A 16,173-nucleotide genomic window follows, 5' to 3' on the forward strand; every position below is an offset into this window, starting at 1 on the left:
ATCTTGTAGATCGGCGGTAAGGTAACATGTCTGTTGTCCGCATTGATGAAGTCATATATGGTGGCATGTTTCCTGGAGATTTCGTCTTGTCCAGTTGGACCTCCATGCGCTTGCAGTTATAATTACATTAACTGCTCCAGTGGTGGACTATCTGTTCTACCGATGATCAGAACTGCAGAGCAAATATTTACAATTGACCTAAGCAATAACACGTTCACCTATATACCGGATGATTATTTCAAAAGTCTACACAGCCTTACGGACATTTCATTAAAACATAACTGGATTAGCAACATACGTGTCAACGCTTTCCGCGGCCTGGAGTCAAGTCTTACTTTTCTAGATTTATCAGATAACCAACTTACAACCGTTCCAGCAGCACTGAGGTTTTTGACACATCTAGAACGTCTAAATCTACAACGAAATCCAATTTCTTCCTTCGACCCCTATGCATTTGAAGGAGTTGGCAAGTCGGTTTTGGAATTGAATATTGATTTGGGACTATTTTCATCATGGCCTGAAGAATTAAGCTTGTTGCAAAATGTTTCGATCATATTTCTGCAAAAACTGAATGTTTCGACGGTGCCCGATGAAGCATTTTCAAACTGGACACAATTGCATCGGTTTTTCTTGTGGGACACCCGGCTAGATGCCATCCCAAGAGCATTGTGTTACGTTAATTCTACATTTAGCTTGTATTTCGACTTTAATACTGCGATCAATTCAGGCCAAGACCTTTTCCAAACTTGTAACAAGAGTTCATCACACCCGTTAATAAATCATGTTGTTCTTAATGGAAACAATCTAAAACGAGTTTCGAACATAATCACTTCGTTTCCGGAAATGAAGTTATTGGCGATAGCAAACAATCCATTGCTTAAGTTCATATCAAATGAAGAGGTTCCCAACAACTCAAAATTAGCCAGTCTTTACTTAAGAAACAACAGTTTTAATCGCTTTCCGGAGGCTCTTCAGAATCTACCGAATCTGACATTACTTGACCTTTCTTACAACAACATAATGTCACTACAACGACATGATTTGGACGGAATGACTCAACTAAGGGTATTTATCCTTAGCAACAATCCTCTTCAGTACGTCTCGGGGGACGCGTTCAATGCAGCTGCTCTTTTCAGCCTAGAGTTTGATTCAACAAATCTTACTACCATTCCACAAGCGTTTTCAGCTGCGCAAAGTATGCTTGATATAAATTTGACGGATTCACCAATTGTATGCTCGTGTTCCATGTTACCATGGCTGAAGAAATGGGTCCAAGATATTAGGTATTTAAATGGAAACTGTGTAAATGAAAACACGCACTTATCGGACTTTATCACGAAACAACTACCGAACTGTACATACTGAAAAGTTTTGTTTATATATGTATTACGATCAATGTTGACCCCGATTTTGACCAAAGTTTAGGAAACGCATGAACAAAAAACATTGTGAAATAAAGTTAAAAGGGAGTTCAGACACTCTCCAATATTGAGGCTGTAATGTTTTATATATAATTTGTACCTCGTGTGTTACAAGTTTTCCTTGTGAATAACAAATAAAGTTTGAGTTCAGCTCTGTGTTTTTTTACATACATCTACAAAAGAGACAAATCCTGTAAATCTGGATGACAAACGGGCAGAGGTTTCTGAGTTTTCCCCAAAAGGAGGGTTTTATCTCAGTTTTTCCCCGGCCAGTCGACCACGTCTGTAAGCTCCATTTTTGTCAGGCATGTTGTTACCAAAAAATACGTTGCTCATGTTGCTAGTTTGTGCTGTATGTGTTAATCGGTTTCCCAAGTGCTTCACTGAGACTTCCAAAATAATACCATTGAAAAGTATTGATTTTGTTGTTTTCTATAGAAGGTTATAGAATGGTATTCAGGGAAATTGTATGTTTTGGTCCTTAAAACAACTTTTGAATGAATTTGCTGCATTTTCCTTACTGCAGTATACACTGATTTACAATGTGTTGTTTTAATTATGTTATGGTAGTTTTCCAGTGAACATATCAATTTGATTTATCTTTGAGCAAGCAAAAAAGTGATGACATTCCCGCAGGTCAACCGACAAACAGAATTTCTTTTATTTCATACCTTAGTATTTTTAAATAATATTTATATATTTTTTTACAAAAAAACAACAACAACATATAAAAGTCGTCGACAAACGTCCTATTCCTTCCGAGTAGTAATAAATAATAGCGATAATAAATCCTTTGCGCATTTACACGAAGTAACTTAATTATGTTAACGTTCAAACTGATAAGACAGGTGTGTATCAAATTGTCATGGCTATCGCGTGACGGTAGTTCTTGAATGGCAATAAAGATGATTTACAGTCATTAGTTGCCAGAAGCTTAAGTTACACGATCCTGGAGCCATATGGATATACGAAAACATGTAGGGCCATATAAGTTGACTGCATTAAAATTGTTAGCATCCAAAGCGTTTCTGTAAACGGACGCGATACCTTAATATGTGCGTGCATGTATGATAGGGTTATCATATATTGCACAGCGGATGGGACAGTTGTTTGTACAGGTATGGTTTTGTCCGTGCACGTGGCTGGGATCAAACCATCTGACGGACCAGATTGTGTTATTCGAGCCAGCGGTTAAAGGTTCCATCGGGACATGGAGGTTGTTTTGTATAAAGAAGCAGCTTGCGACGTGTTGCCAAAGTTGCCCTTATTTGGCGAAAAAGAGATCTAAGCCTTTGTTTCTTATCGAGATAACGACCAATTATCATCACACATTCAATGTTAAAGGAATGTCTGGGTTGTATAACCCGAGGAAAGCAACCCATTTTACTGCCCTGGGTTTAAAGCAGAAGTCTGTGTATGGCTGATTGTATGGGCTGTGCTTATCAAAAACAGAAGGCTGCACCGGTTATGCTTTGACAGGTCAATATTCGTTACTTATGAACCATATTTCTGAGTGCAGTATGGTTTTTAGCGATTGTCCTTATTTAATTTTCATACTTATCGTTTATCTAGAGCATAAGTCGAAAAGTCTTTAAGGTTTTCACTTCAAACTTCATTTACATTTGATGTCATTGAGGAGAAGTGTAGTGCATATGAACCATGACTCTGGTTGCAGTATGTTTGAAATATTACCCTTTATTAATTTGTATTCTTATTTTTTTTCCGGGGCATATATTGGAACGTCTTTGAGGTATTTACCAAAAACTTTGTATACAGATAGATCTCATTGAGGAAAAGTGCAGTACACAGGAACGATATCTCCCGGTGTAGCATTTTTAAGCTATTGCCCTTTCTTAATGTTCATACTTTTTCTGTTCAAAGCATGACTTGAAAAGTATATGAGGTATTTACTTCAAACTTCATATACAATTAGATCTCATTTAGGAGAAGCGCAGTGCCCAGGAACCATAATTCGGGCTTCAGTAATATTTAAAGTTATTGACCTCTATCAAGGTTTTGCTTATTTTTGCCTGGGCACAATTCGAAAAGTTTTTAAGGTATTTACTTCAAACACAATAAACAGATCGATCTCACTGATTGCCCTTAAGTTTGTTAATATTCATACTTATGTTTTGTCCGGAGCATAACGTCAAAATTATTTGAGGTATTTACTTCAAACTTTATATACAGAAGGATGCCATTAAGAAGAGGTGAAGTGCACAAGGACCATAACTCTGGGTACAGTGATTTTTTTTTTTTTGCCCTTAGTTTATTTTCATACATATTCTTTATCCGGAGCACAGCATGGAAAGTCTTTAGGTATTGACTGTTAACTTAATATACGGAAATATGCCATTGAGGTGAATTCCAGTGTACAGGAACATTAACTCTGGTTGCAATATCTGTTGAGTTATTGCCCTGTGTTAATAAGCATTGATATACTTTGTCGAAAGGCTAAATTGGTGTTGTTCTTAAATCGGCGTGGGATATGGCAGTCTGAGACAGCTCTCCTTAACATGGCCTTGTTTTAATAAAATTGTGAATAACATGTTTTTTAACATTCTTTTTATGCAAGGGTTTCTTGGTTTATTTGACATGGCCTTGTTTTGATTATTTGGTAAATAAAAAAGTTGTTTACATTCTGTTTTGGGATTTTCTGGTTATCTTTCTTTGACTTTGCCGTCGCTTTAACTTAAACTAGGTCTTTAAGTCCAATGATCATCAGAAATAAAGACGAGTGCTTGGATAATTTATTATTGAAGTAACTGTTGTATGGACAGATTAGCTGGCAAATGTGGTTTTCATATACACTGTATATTAGAGACGATTTCAGACCAAAAACCCCGGAGTATACAAACTCAGACCAAAAACCCCGGAGTATACAAACTCATCGATCACATCGGCCAGTGTTTTGTTAACGTCATAACCATTAAACGTATATCAAAACATTTGACAATATATGATCAACACTTCATTACAGAAGGAGATTGAGGAAAGTACCCAATGAAGCCCACTTATGGAATAAAAGAAATATCTTAGTCGGTTGACCTCCGGGAATGTTTCACTTTTCTTTGCTTGCTTATCGATACATTTCATTCGATATTGCTATAATAATATGACAAGTAGTATACCTTCCGATAAAGGTTTCTTTTTCTTTTTCAACTTAATCACATTTAGTTACATCATAATGTTTATATTAGTTTTAGATATTCTAATTTCTGACATCTGTGCTTGTTAGTGTTCTTGTTTTTCAGGCTGCCTGGCACCCCTGCATCCAGAAAAAGACTGTTGAAGAATGTCGTATAAATAATGTGGGGACTCAAATTTATATCAAAATACGATGTTGAAATATGTGTTTGTTCCGTATAACTTTGTACGTATTTACTTAAGTGTTGTTTTCTGAATAGAAGTGACTCAGAGGCAGTGGGAAATAAAATGCTTTGGGTTTCAACTAATAACGAATATAAGTCTATTACAAACACATATATTTTCAGGTCTTAAAGTGTAAGTAAATCGCACTTAAAATGATAAGAAAGTACAATGAATACAAAGAAAAAACAATTTAATGACTTCTAAAATAGTTATATAGTTAAATAATGTTTACATAATATGGAGACATACTGGAGTAAACACATGTCATAGTTAAACGGAAAATCGCCGATTCTCGCTTCGTGCCCATCTCGTCAAGGCCACGTCATATTCGTATTTCTACGCGTGAGTACCCTTCATCGAGATCATCCAGACATAGTTCAGGATGTCATTGTCGCGTTCACAGTCTATATTGTCGCGTTATTGTCGCGTTCACAGTCTACATTGTCGCGTTATTGTCGCGTTCACAGTCTACATTGTCGCGTTCACAGTCTACATTGTCGCGTTCACAGTCTACATTGTCGCGTTATTGTCGCGTTCACAGTCTACATTGTCGCGTTCACAGTCTACATTTTCGCGTTCACAGTCTACATTGTCGCGTTATTATCGCATTCACAGTCTACATTCGCGTTCACAGTCTACATTGTCGCGTTCACAGTCTACATTGTCGCGTTATTGTCGCGTTCACAGTCTAAATTGTCGCGTTCACAGTCTACAATAAACGCCGGAATCAGACGGGTGACGGTAGCGATGAAAGCAATGTCCTCCATTCCCGCGTTGAACGCACTAACGACCCGTTTCAAAACACCTGTAACAGTCAACTTTCTCAAGGTCGCGCCAGGATCAGCCAGGAAAACGTCTGTTTCCAGCTGTCATCTGTCCCAGTTCTCCGTTGCTATGATGGCGTCACGAGAGATGTTGGGGCACCGTCCGCTGGAGGTTGCTGTCATCTGGAGTACTGAGAATCTAAATGACCTGAATTTACAGCATTTTGTTTCAACATTTTATAGACGCATGGCCAGTCTTTGGTTACATTGACTGTTGCTCTTTTTTAACGGGATTTACTTAAGTTCGTATTAAGGTAAAAACATAAACTGAATTAAAGTAACAGTCGGCGAACTTATTGAATCTTAATTTTTGATTTAAATCAATACATCGATTTCAAACGTTTTGTTTTTCGAGTTGGCAGATATGTGATGGTACAGTTTAACTTTAAATAATGTAATAAACAAAACAAAGTTTGGAAGAAACTATGTTGCCAATACGAATTTTGTAAGCGCGTCTCTTTAATACATTTTTAAAAAAACAACAACAAAAACAACAACAACAACACAATACCATATTATAAGGTATATAAGTGACAAAAAAAATGATGTTTTAGACAATAAAATACGAATTTATATTTTTCACTGTTTAGAAATTTTTGCCCGCTCTTAGTTCCATATCAACCGTCAGGGCAGGGTCATAGGGCTGGGTAGGGCTGGTTCACATGGCTGAGTAGGGCAGGGCTAGGTCACAGGGCTGGGTAGGTCACAGGGCTCGGTAGGGCAGGGTCACGGGGCTGGGTTGGGCTGGGTCACGGGGCTGGGTAGGGCTGGGTCACGGGGCTGGGTAGGGCAGGGTCACGGGGCTGGGTTGGGCTGGGTCACAGGGCTGGGTAGGGCAGGGTCACGGGGCTGGGTCACAGGGCTGGGTTGGGCTGGGCTGTGATCCAGGGCTGGGTCACAAGTTAAACGGCATCATTTCCGAAATGGATTTACGTCCGCATACAGTGCGGCGTTCTTTTCCCAGCATTTATCCAAATATAATCATAATTATGATGCCGAGCGCCAGGCAAGGGAGCAACTGCTTCCATAAGTTGACGTCTTTTGTAGCAATATGCAAATCAACATAAAAGTTGCACTAGAAACTTGACCTTATCACTAACTCTTATAAACAACGCAGATTGTGATAAGAAAAGGAAAAACGTGCAGGGCGTTAATGTGAGGAAATCCAAAACAATGGTAAGGGCATTTTAACTGTGCTTTCGTTATAACAAAATTGTTGAATATTAAAAATATACATAGTAATACTCGTTTTTTAAAAGCTTTATATTAATGAAACAGCATTTCGAGTTCGATTGACATTTAACATCTAACAACTAGATTCGCGTGATTCTATACCTTGAACTGAATAGGAGAGGCAAATCCTATAAACCCGAGGTTTCCTAGGCCTTTTAACGTTTTTTTCTGTGTAATTGTACGCCTGTTCTTGCACTTTCTTGATCAATTAAAACTGTTGTCTAAGCTGTACACGTTTTACGACATTCAGCAATTTTAATTTAACATAATCTTTGATCTTGTAGATCGGTGGTAAGGTAACATGTCTGTTGTCCGCATTGATGGCGTCAACTGTGGTGTCATGTTTCCTGGAGATTCCGTCTTGTTCAGTAGTTGAACCTCCATGCTCGTGCAACAATAATTACATTGACTGCTCCAATGGTGGACTCACAGTTCTCCCGATGATCAGCACTGCAGTGAAAAATTCCAGTGAGCAAATACATACAATTTACCTACTTAACAACAACTTCACCTACATACCAGATGACTATTTCAAAAGTCTACATAACCTAAAGCATATATGGTTGGAACATAACTGTATTAGGAACATAAGTGACAGCGCTTTCCGCGGCTTGGAGTCAAGTCTTACTTTTCTAGATTTATCAGATAACCAACTGACAACCGTTCCATCAGCACTGAGGGTTTTGAATCATCTAGAAACACTAAATCTGCAACAAAATCCAATTTCATCCTTCGACCCCTATGCATTTAAAGGTGTTAGTAAGTCGGTTTTGGAATTGAGTATTGATTTGGGACTATTTTCAACATGGCCTGAAGAATTAAGCTTGTTGCAAAATGTTTCGCTCATACAACTGCAAGAAATGAATTTTTCGACGGTGCCCGATGAAGCCTTTTCAAACTGGACACAACTGCATCGCTTCTCTTTGTGGGGCACCAGGCTAGAGGTAATCCAAAGAGCATTGTGTAACGTTAAATCTACATTTGACTTGTATCTCTTCTTTAATACTGCGATACAATCAGGCACAAACCTTTTTCAGACTTGTAACAAGAGTTCCTCTTCTCAACCGTTCTTCAATCGAGTTGTTCTTAACGGAAGCAACCTAAAACGAATTTCGAACATAATCACTTCTTTTCCGGAAATGACATATTTGGCGATAACAAACAATCCTTTGCTTGGATTCATATCAAACGAAGAGGTACCCGACAACTCCAACTTAACCATTCTTGTCTTAAGAAACAATAGTTTCAACCGCTTTCCGGAGGCTCTTCAGAATCTACCGAATCTGAAATATCTCGACCTTTCTTACAACCACATCCAGTCACTACAACGACATGATTTGGACGGAATGACTCAACTAAGGAGTATTGACCTAAACAATAATCCTCTTCAATACGTCTCAGGAGACGCGTTCAATGCAGCTGTTTTGCTTTCCAACATAGGTTTTCAATCGACAAATCTTACTACCATTCCACAAGCGCTTTCATCTGCGCACAGTCTTCGTGTTATTTATTTTGCGGAATCACCGATTGAATGTTCTTGTTCCATGTTACCATGGCTGGATGCATGGGTCCAAGGTTTAGGGAATTTATATGGAAACTGTGAAAATGAAAACACGCACTTATCGGACTTTATCACGAAACAACTACCGAACTGTACATACTGAAAAGTTATGTTTATACATGTATTACGATCAATGTTGACCACGATTTTGACCAAAGTTTAGGAAACGCATGAACATATTTGTGAAATAAAGTTTAAAAGGAAGATCAGACACTCTCCAATATTGAGGCTGTAATGTTTTATATATATATATATATATATATATATATATATATATATATATATATATATATATATATATATATATATATATATATATATATACACACATTGGTAATACACATGTAATTTGTACCTTATGTGTTTTCAAGTTTGTCTTGTGTAAAACAAATAAAGTTTGAGTTCAGCTCTGTGTTTTTTTACATTCATCTACAAAAGAAATACTCGTTCCATTCAATTTAATAGCTTTTATTTGATTCAGGCCAACTCCGAAGTGTAGTATTAGCAAATTCATAAGTGTTCATATCTATAAAATACTATTAAAGGGGCTTTATACCGTATGATGAATTAGCGAAATAAAAAAAGAAAATTGTCGAAAACTGATATAAACTTGGTATCGATGTGTACAATGCATTGAAATTAACTAACTGAAGTACCACATAGTTTACAATTCATTTTATTTTTCGCAGTCTTTTCGTATTTATCCATTAAAAAAGATTACTAGGTATGTATACCTAGTAGAATTCATTCTTAGGCGTGATTGGTTAGTCGATGATATCACGTGATACTACCAAGATAGGTATAGAGCTTAAATATTCCAAATGATTAGTGTAAACCTTCGTAGCAGAGTAGATACAACACAGGACTGCAGTTTTGGCGACACCGGTTCGAACCCGGTCCCCCACTTGATTTTATTTACATTTTGGTATTTTTTTTTTACAATTATGATATCAAAGAGTAAAACATTTTATTTAATAATTGTTCTGAGATTCGTTACAGAAAAAGATGGTGCCCATCTGGTATATAGTCCCTTTAATAACAAGAATTCAAATAGAAGATGAAGCTTAAAATTAGATTAATTTTATTTTTGCTTTTCTCGTCAACTCTTGTATTGTAGAAGTCTCCTTACATTGTTAAATTGAACTAGTTCATCCTTTAATTAGTTTGTGAGGAATACGAATGCGATATTACTGTATTGAACGAACGCAGATAGAACGTTGTCATCTATACACTAGAATGAAAAAAAAAACACGTTTTGAATTTATAGAGTTCTCGTATAAGAGAATATGGACGAATCGGTAACCTGACTTTGATTAATAGCCAGACTAAATTATCATTAGACCATATCACTGTTTCGATTACTGTGCGTATCAAGACAATTACTGTTGTTGTTTTCTTTTATCAAAGTAGACAGTTGGTTATGAAAAGTTAGTTTATTGTGGCATTTGAGAATTTAAAGTGCTCTGTGGATTTTCGACATTTGTGCGTTTTGATACGAATTTCTTCAAAGAGTAAAGCTTCTAAAGCATTGCAATCTGTGTGGAGAGTGTAACTCCTATAACAGTAGACGTAACCGCGTGTGTAATAATTGTAGGAACCCAAAGCAGACGTAAATGGTCAAAGTTTGACTATGTTTTATTAAAGTGTATATTAAAGGAAAAATCCCACCTGAAATATAACTATTTCATATACATGTTTCAGTCTTCAGGAAATTGACATAATATGATGTTCTTTAGGGTTGCTTCACGGTATTTCAGAAAAAGTCATTTGACATTTTATTAATTGGGGGTGAGGTAGAGGGTGAGGTAGGGGGTGGGGTAGGGGTAGGGGGATTTAACAGGACCGATCGCAAGATTAGATTTTTTGCATTTTCTGAAATATTGGTGCAGTATAATTCGTGGCAAACTAATATCAATTTTGTTTGGCCTCTAATGCATCAAAATACAACAATAGACTGAAATATAGGCTTTAACCTAGATATTGTTTAATCCAGAATAGAAGGCGAAACATAAACATCTTAACGAAATTAACGATGTTATCAAGATGAAAACAAACCTTAGTACAAATGTATTATATACAATCCAAACGTAAACAATTATCTTTTACAAGAAATACTTCAAGCCTTTTTACCGGTTTAGGTGCTTCCCTTTTTTTCAAAACAAAACAAAACATTGAACCATAATAGTTTATATTTGCACACAATTCCGCAACTGTTCACCATCGCACGACACTGACATAATGATTCGTAAGTTAAAAGTGAGGCTGTTGAATCTTCGCCAAAATACCATTCTCGGCACCCCAACGTATCATAACCTATATAATACAGGTTATGATACGCTGGGGTGCCGAGGATGCAAAATACCGACTAGTTCGAAAGGTGCAACACCACAACCTGCGACTCAACTTTTTCCATAGATAACCAAATCAAACTAACATAAATATACTCTTTGGCAAAATATAGTGTTCACTTACGTTTTTGTAATTTAATATATTGTTCCTAAGAGGACTGTGTGATGTTTCATTTAACATCTTGAGAATCATATAATATATTATAATACCATGTTTTTTTTTTAAATGGCTAGCATTTACAAGTTTTTGTAAGAAATAAGGGTTTTACAAAGCTGCATTTTTTTAATTCACTATTCAAATAACGAGAGACGTAAAGATTTTGACGTACACGTTGGTAAGATATTAATGTTGATAAATTCATGATATCGCGTATGGCCACATCTTCTACGGATACACACCATATAATGCGTGTATGACCGTCAGAACGTACAAATGAATATTGTTCCATTCCTGATTGAGAGCGTTTGCTAAATTTTGCAGGTTGTTAATGTCGCCTCTTGACCTCACCCTGAGACCATGCTTGTCTCAAATATGCTCAATATGGTTCTGACTTCAAACCTGGTATAATGGCCGGCAAATGCATCACGTTTGCGTCATTTCTGTTAAGGAACTGTAAATGATCAACTCAATGGCGTGTTAGCATAATTTGTCCAACGTACGATCGCCTGACTCTTTTATAGGTTGGCGAGTTTGTCTAGGACGTCGCAAACCGATAAATTTACTGATACCGTTTTTACACACCTGCTCTACTAGAGGCCGTTTGAAAACGACGGTAGACGGCGCACGTGCGTCAACGTTATGAAATGGTCCTTTTCTGTGTTTGTTGTACGTGGTCTGCCAGTTCTGGGATAAATCGTGACACCTTTAGTCTGTTGAAAGCATACTTGAAGGCGGTATATTGTTTTCTGTGGCTTCCAAACGTTCCAACGACGTCAGTTAGTCTTCTACCAAAAGCAAGCATCACCAATGCTTGAATTTGCTGATTTTCAGAAAGTCTTAGAATATCAATTTAACGCAGAGTTGAAATCTGATGTGATTTTACCTTCATAAAATGAAAGAGACCAAACAAGTGTTGGTTGACATGTAGCTTTCTCACTGCTTGCACGTGAAAATATGTTGTAATGTAATAATCGCTATACAATCGAACTTTCTCCAATTCAAATAGGTATTTGATACGCTTGAGCGATAGAAAATGCTGCTTATAAATAGTACACCAAATGTCAGACTGTTCACTGTTTGTTTTTTAACTCGGGGATATTTAAAAATGAAAAGTGAATACTTTCTTTTGCAACTGAGTATACATCAATTACTACACCTTTAAGATGCTAACTTCTTCCGCTCCAACATTTAATGCTTTAGCTTATCTGAGTCCTCGTAGAGTTGAAATTCATACGCGAAAGTACCAGATCTCGATAAAAACCAGATTGTAAAACATACCTGGAATAATGTTTTCTGTACAAAATAAGTTCATGTTCATTCTGAAGAAATAGTGCGTAATAGTTTGCTTATATTAACAGTAAACACACTTAGCAAACACGAATATGAAAGATTAAACTCCTTAAAACTGGGAAACTCGATCCTGGCAGTTCTGGTTTTGAACTCATTTGAACTAGATTACATAACAATTCTATAAAGAAGATACTACAGGGAAGGGACCTATGATATACAATACATAATTATTTAAATGCAATGTTCTCCCTTATGCACCGTTTTAGCATGAAAATAGCTAAATGGACGAAATATACACCACGAAGCATTGTATGTTAGATGGAAGAACATGTATTCTTTGCCATTATCTAAACTTATATACCTCAGATTTTACAAACATATAGTGGTGTTGGTGGTAGGGTGGTGGTGGTGAGTGCCTTGCTATCATTCATATGAATTATTTTGAATATCCAATAGAACGAACCATTGCCCAAGTCATTCAGCACTATCAGTGCTTTGATTTATGTAGGAAAAACACATAAATTTGTGCCTTATATAAATGAGATGCGAGATTGCCGTCGATCTATCTGTGACCTTACATGTAGTGCATAACATAAAACGAGATATCCATACCAGGATCAAATGTTTAAAGTCATACTCCCAGCATGTATGCATGTATTTTACTTTAACAATTTACTAGTAATTTACATAATAGTAAATCAGTATCATCTTTCATTTCAGATTTCGTGATACTGTGCCCTTCCACACGGTGATCCACCAACATAGCGTTTAGGTTGTCTGGTACCCAGTGTACTCTGCACACCAACAGTACCGATAATGAAATGGATAGGGCAAGTAACCCAGGCTAAACGTCTCGGTCATATACCCCATTTGCAACATAGCCGATTTGACTTACTGGTTCATACCAAAACAATATTGTTATTCGATAAAACCAGTAAAGCATTTTGTTTACATTAATGTTTTTTATTTATTATTTATATATTTATTAAAATAATACGTCATAACCCATGTTACACGTAAGTATTATAATCGTTAGGTCGATATGATTTAGAACAAGTTACTTAACGCCTTTTTTTAACGATATTTGATTTTAGCATACTGTACTTTTTGCATGGTCATGAAGATGTCCAAAATACACATGTAGTTTTTACCAATCTCATTAAAATCATATCGTGACGTTCACTTGATTTCATTACGTTATGTACGTATTTCTAAGACGCCATTTTGTTTTTTGGTAGTGATAATTACGGGAATACTTCAGTAATCAATGACAAGTAAAAACAAATAGTTAAAGAAAATACAGGATGGAAAGGAATATTTATTATAAACTTAATCCAGTAGCAATCGGTTTACATCTACAAGTGACGGATGCCGGTGTTTACCTCGTAAATAAACGGCTATTGCAGCATCATAAAATGGTGACCTTTTAATGGCATTTGGTATACAGAGAGAAAAGTAGTTTTGGAAGAAACCATGAAAGTTTCATCAAAATGACACCATTCTGAGCTAGTCTAAAATATTAGACGTGTTATACGGGATTCTTCCAATCCCTAACGTCTAAACGGGAATGTGCAAAAAACGGGGGTGTTTTAAAAATATTGAAATTGATTTAAGTGAAGTATTTTATTGTTGAAATTGATCATAAAGAGTTATATTCATATTTTACCATGTAAGTGAAATGCTATTTTGCACTAAACAAGCATTTAATGCATTAAAACAAGTTGTTTACCTTTCCAATAAAACGAAAGTTGACTGACACAGAAAACAATTATGCGAAGGGGAACAACTCGATACAATCGTAATAACTCGGCCTCCTCCGACAAAGCTTCGAGATAGACCTCGTTATACAATCGTAACAACTCGGCCATGGCCGAAATGTTCCGATCGATTTAAAACTGTGCCCTGAAGCCTTGCAGGTGCCCTTCATGTATATATCGTTATGTTTTGACAGAATGAAATGAAGAAAAGCCGTCAAACTCATAATTATAAGTTGGATATTTGTTTTTTTTGTGTACGGAACTAATATAAAATAACATTATCGGTAATATTTCTTGTTTTTATGATATTTTATAGACGCTATATGCTTTAACCCGTAATCCTGATCGGAACAACTACCCACTTTTGATACTAAACAATTTGTACGTGAAGGATTTGCCATATCAAAAATCTAAAAAAAATCCGTCAACGTACAATTATTTGGACTACATTCTGAGCATACTAATTTGCTATTTTTTGTAAAATTGCCATATACTCACAGCTTAATTCGGCCATGACGTTTGGAGAAAACGTCAGCTTCGTGTCTGCCTTCGACATAACGAGCAATTTCATTGGCTAGTGGAGAGGTCAATCTGAAGTGACCCCTTATGCGAAGTCCTCAGATCCACATAGCGTAACGTCGTGAAGCGTGTATTGGGGATCTGATTTTAATGAGATTGAGTTTTTACGTTCATTATAGTAATTTAATCAATGATGTAAAAGGGGAGAACAATTGCCAAGTGAAATGATTTTCTTAAAAAGTTTGGCTCAGGGTAAAACGCAGATGACATAGGTATTGTACTGAGATGAAATAGGTGAAGAAATCCATTGCGTTGAACATTGTGTTAAAGGCCTAGTTTAAGGAAGCATTGAACATTGTGTTAAAGGCCTAGTTTAAGGAATGTTTGGCATAACAATCACCTGCTGTGCATCTCCTGCTTATTGCACTGATGTCACAGTAGGGGCCAATTTCAGGTTTATTTGTTTATTGGCTCAGGGCCATTTAGGGTCCATTTCTATAATAAAACCTCCAAAACTGCACAGCAGGATATTCAGATCGGAGATCTGATAAGACTATTAGGCATTTAGATTAAGATCAATACACAGAGGTTGTGTATAATACATGTTGTTTTTTTGGAGGGGGGAGTCACTTATAGAAGGATTTAACTAGGGCTTTAAGCAGTCACATAAAAAGTGACCAAATACTAACATCATTTTTATTTTTGAAGTTCAGGAACTGTAAGGCAACATTCATCTCAGAGAAAAACAGTATTTTTCAATGCCCTTCAACATCTATATTATCTGCGTAGCTATATCTTTAAATGTATGTTACCTGACCCACACTTGAAGGAGTGGGTTGGCGTTACCAGACCAAGGTTTGATGGTTTGTGTTGGCATTACCAGACCCACATTTGAAGGAGTGGGGATGGTGTTAGCTGACCCACATTTGAAGAAGTGGGTTGGCGTTAACTGACCAAGTTTGACGGTTTGTGTTGCCATTACCAGACCAACATCTAAAGGAGTGGGGGTGGTGTTACCTGACCCACATTTCATAGAGTTGGTTGGCTTTAACTGGCCCACATTTGAAAGAGTGGGTTGGTGTTTCCTGACCATGGTTTGACGGTCTGTGTTGGCATTACCAGACCTACATTTGAAGGAGTAGGGGTGGCGTAAACTGACCCACATTTGAAGGAGTGGGTTGGCGTTAACTGACCCACATTTAAAAGAGTGGGTTGATGTTAGCTGACCCACATTTGAAGGAGTGGGTTTGCGCTACTTGACCCACGTTTGAAGCATTAGTTTTACCTGATTCACATTTAAAAGAGTGGGTTGGTGTTACCTGATCCACATTTAAAGGAGTGGATTGGCGTTTACATACCCACATTTGAAGGAGTTGGTTGGCGTTACCTGACCCACATTTGAAGGAGTGGGTTGGTAGTGTTTTTATTTCTTCAGCCCATAATTCTTTAAAGAAAACAAAAACAAGGAGTTTGATTATTAGAGCGGCTGAAAAAAACTGTCAGGTGGAAGGTATTTTTGTGAGTCAGTCCAGTAATTCCAAACAAACTATATTTTAATTATGGTCTTTTATCAAGGTATGGTAATATGCGAAATGATCTTGTGCTTTGTGAAAATTTAGGGCGGTAAAGTAGCTTTTTTCATCCATATCCTCATCTGAGTACTTGCCTTTTGCCCCCACACCCTGCCG

At 36.8% G+C, this 16,173-nt stretch overlaps 2 protein-coding genes across 3 annotated transcripts in view; both read left to right on the forward strand.

Annotated features, from left to right (window-relative positions):
• The first annotated feature begins 7,181 nt into the window (after nt 1–7,181).
• Nucleotides 7,182–8,634, forward strand: LOC128224883 (leucine-rich repeat-containing G-protein coupled receptor 4-like). Its single transcript, XM_052934975.1, has one exon. The coding sequence runs from the start codon at nt 7,291–7,293 to the stop codon at nt 8,512–8,514; it is 1,224 nt and encodes a 407-aa protein (XP_052790935.1). The 5' UTR covers nt 7,182–7,290; the 3' UTR covers nt 8,515–8,634.
• A 4,455-nt stretch (nt 8,635–13,089) lies between these two features.
• The window catches only part of LOC128223699 (glycerophosphocholine phosphodiesterase GPCPD1-like), a 58,370-nt gene continuing 55,286 nt past the window's right edge, over nt 13,090–16,173 (forward strand). For both annotated transcript variants that reach the window (XM_052933015.1, XM_052933016.1), the window contains exon 1: nt 13,090–13,225. The gene's annotated coding sequence lies outside the window, so the exon portion shown is untranslated. The remainder of the gene's footprint in view (nt 13,226–16,173) is intronic.

Source organism: Mya arenaria, chromosome 17, assembly GCF_026914265.1.
Source record: "Mya arenaria isolate MELC-2E11 chromosome 17, ASM2691426v1".
In the NCBI taxonomy this organism is placed as follows: domain Eukaryota; kingdom Metazoa; phylum Mollusca; class Bivalvia; order Myida; family Myidae; genus Mya; species Mya arenaria.

What these genes read in the sequence shown, in the direction of transcription:
- LOC128224883 (XM_052934975.1), top strand. Translation starts at nt 7,291, where the DNA reads ATGATCAGCACTGCAGTGAAAAATTCCAGTGAGCAAATACATACAATT.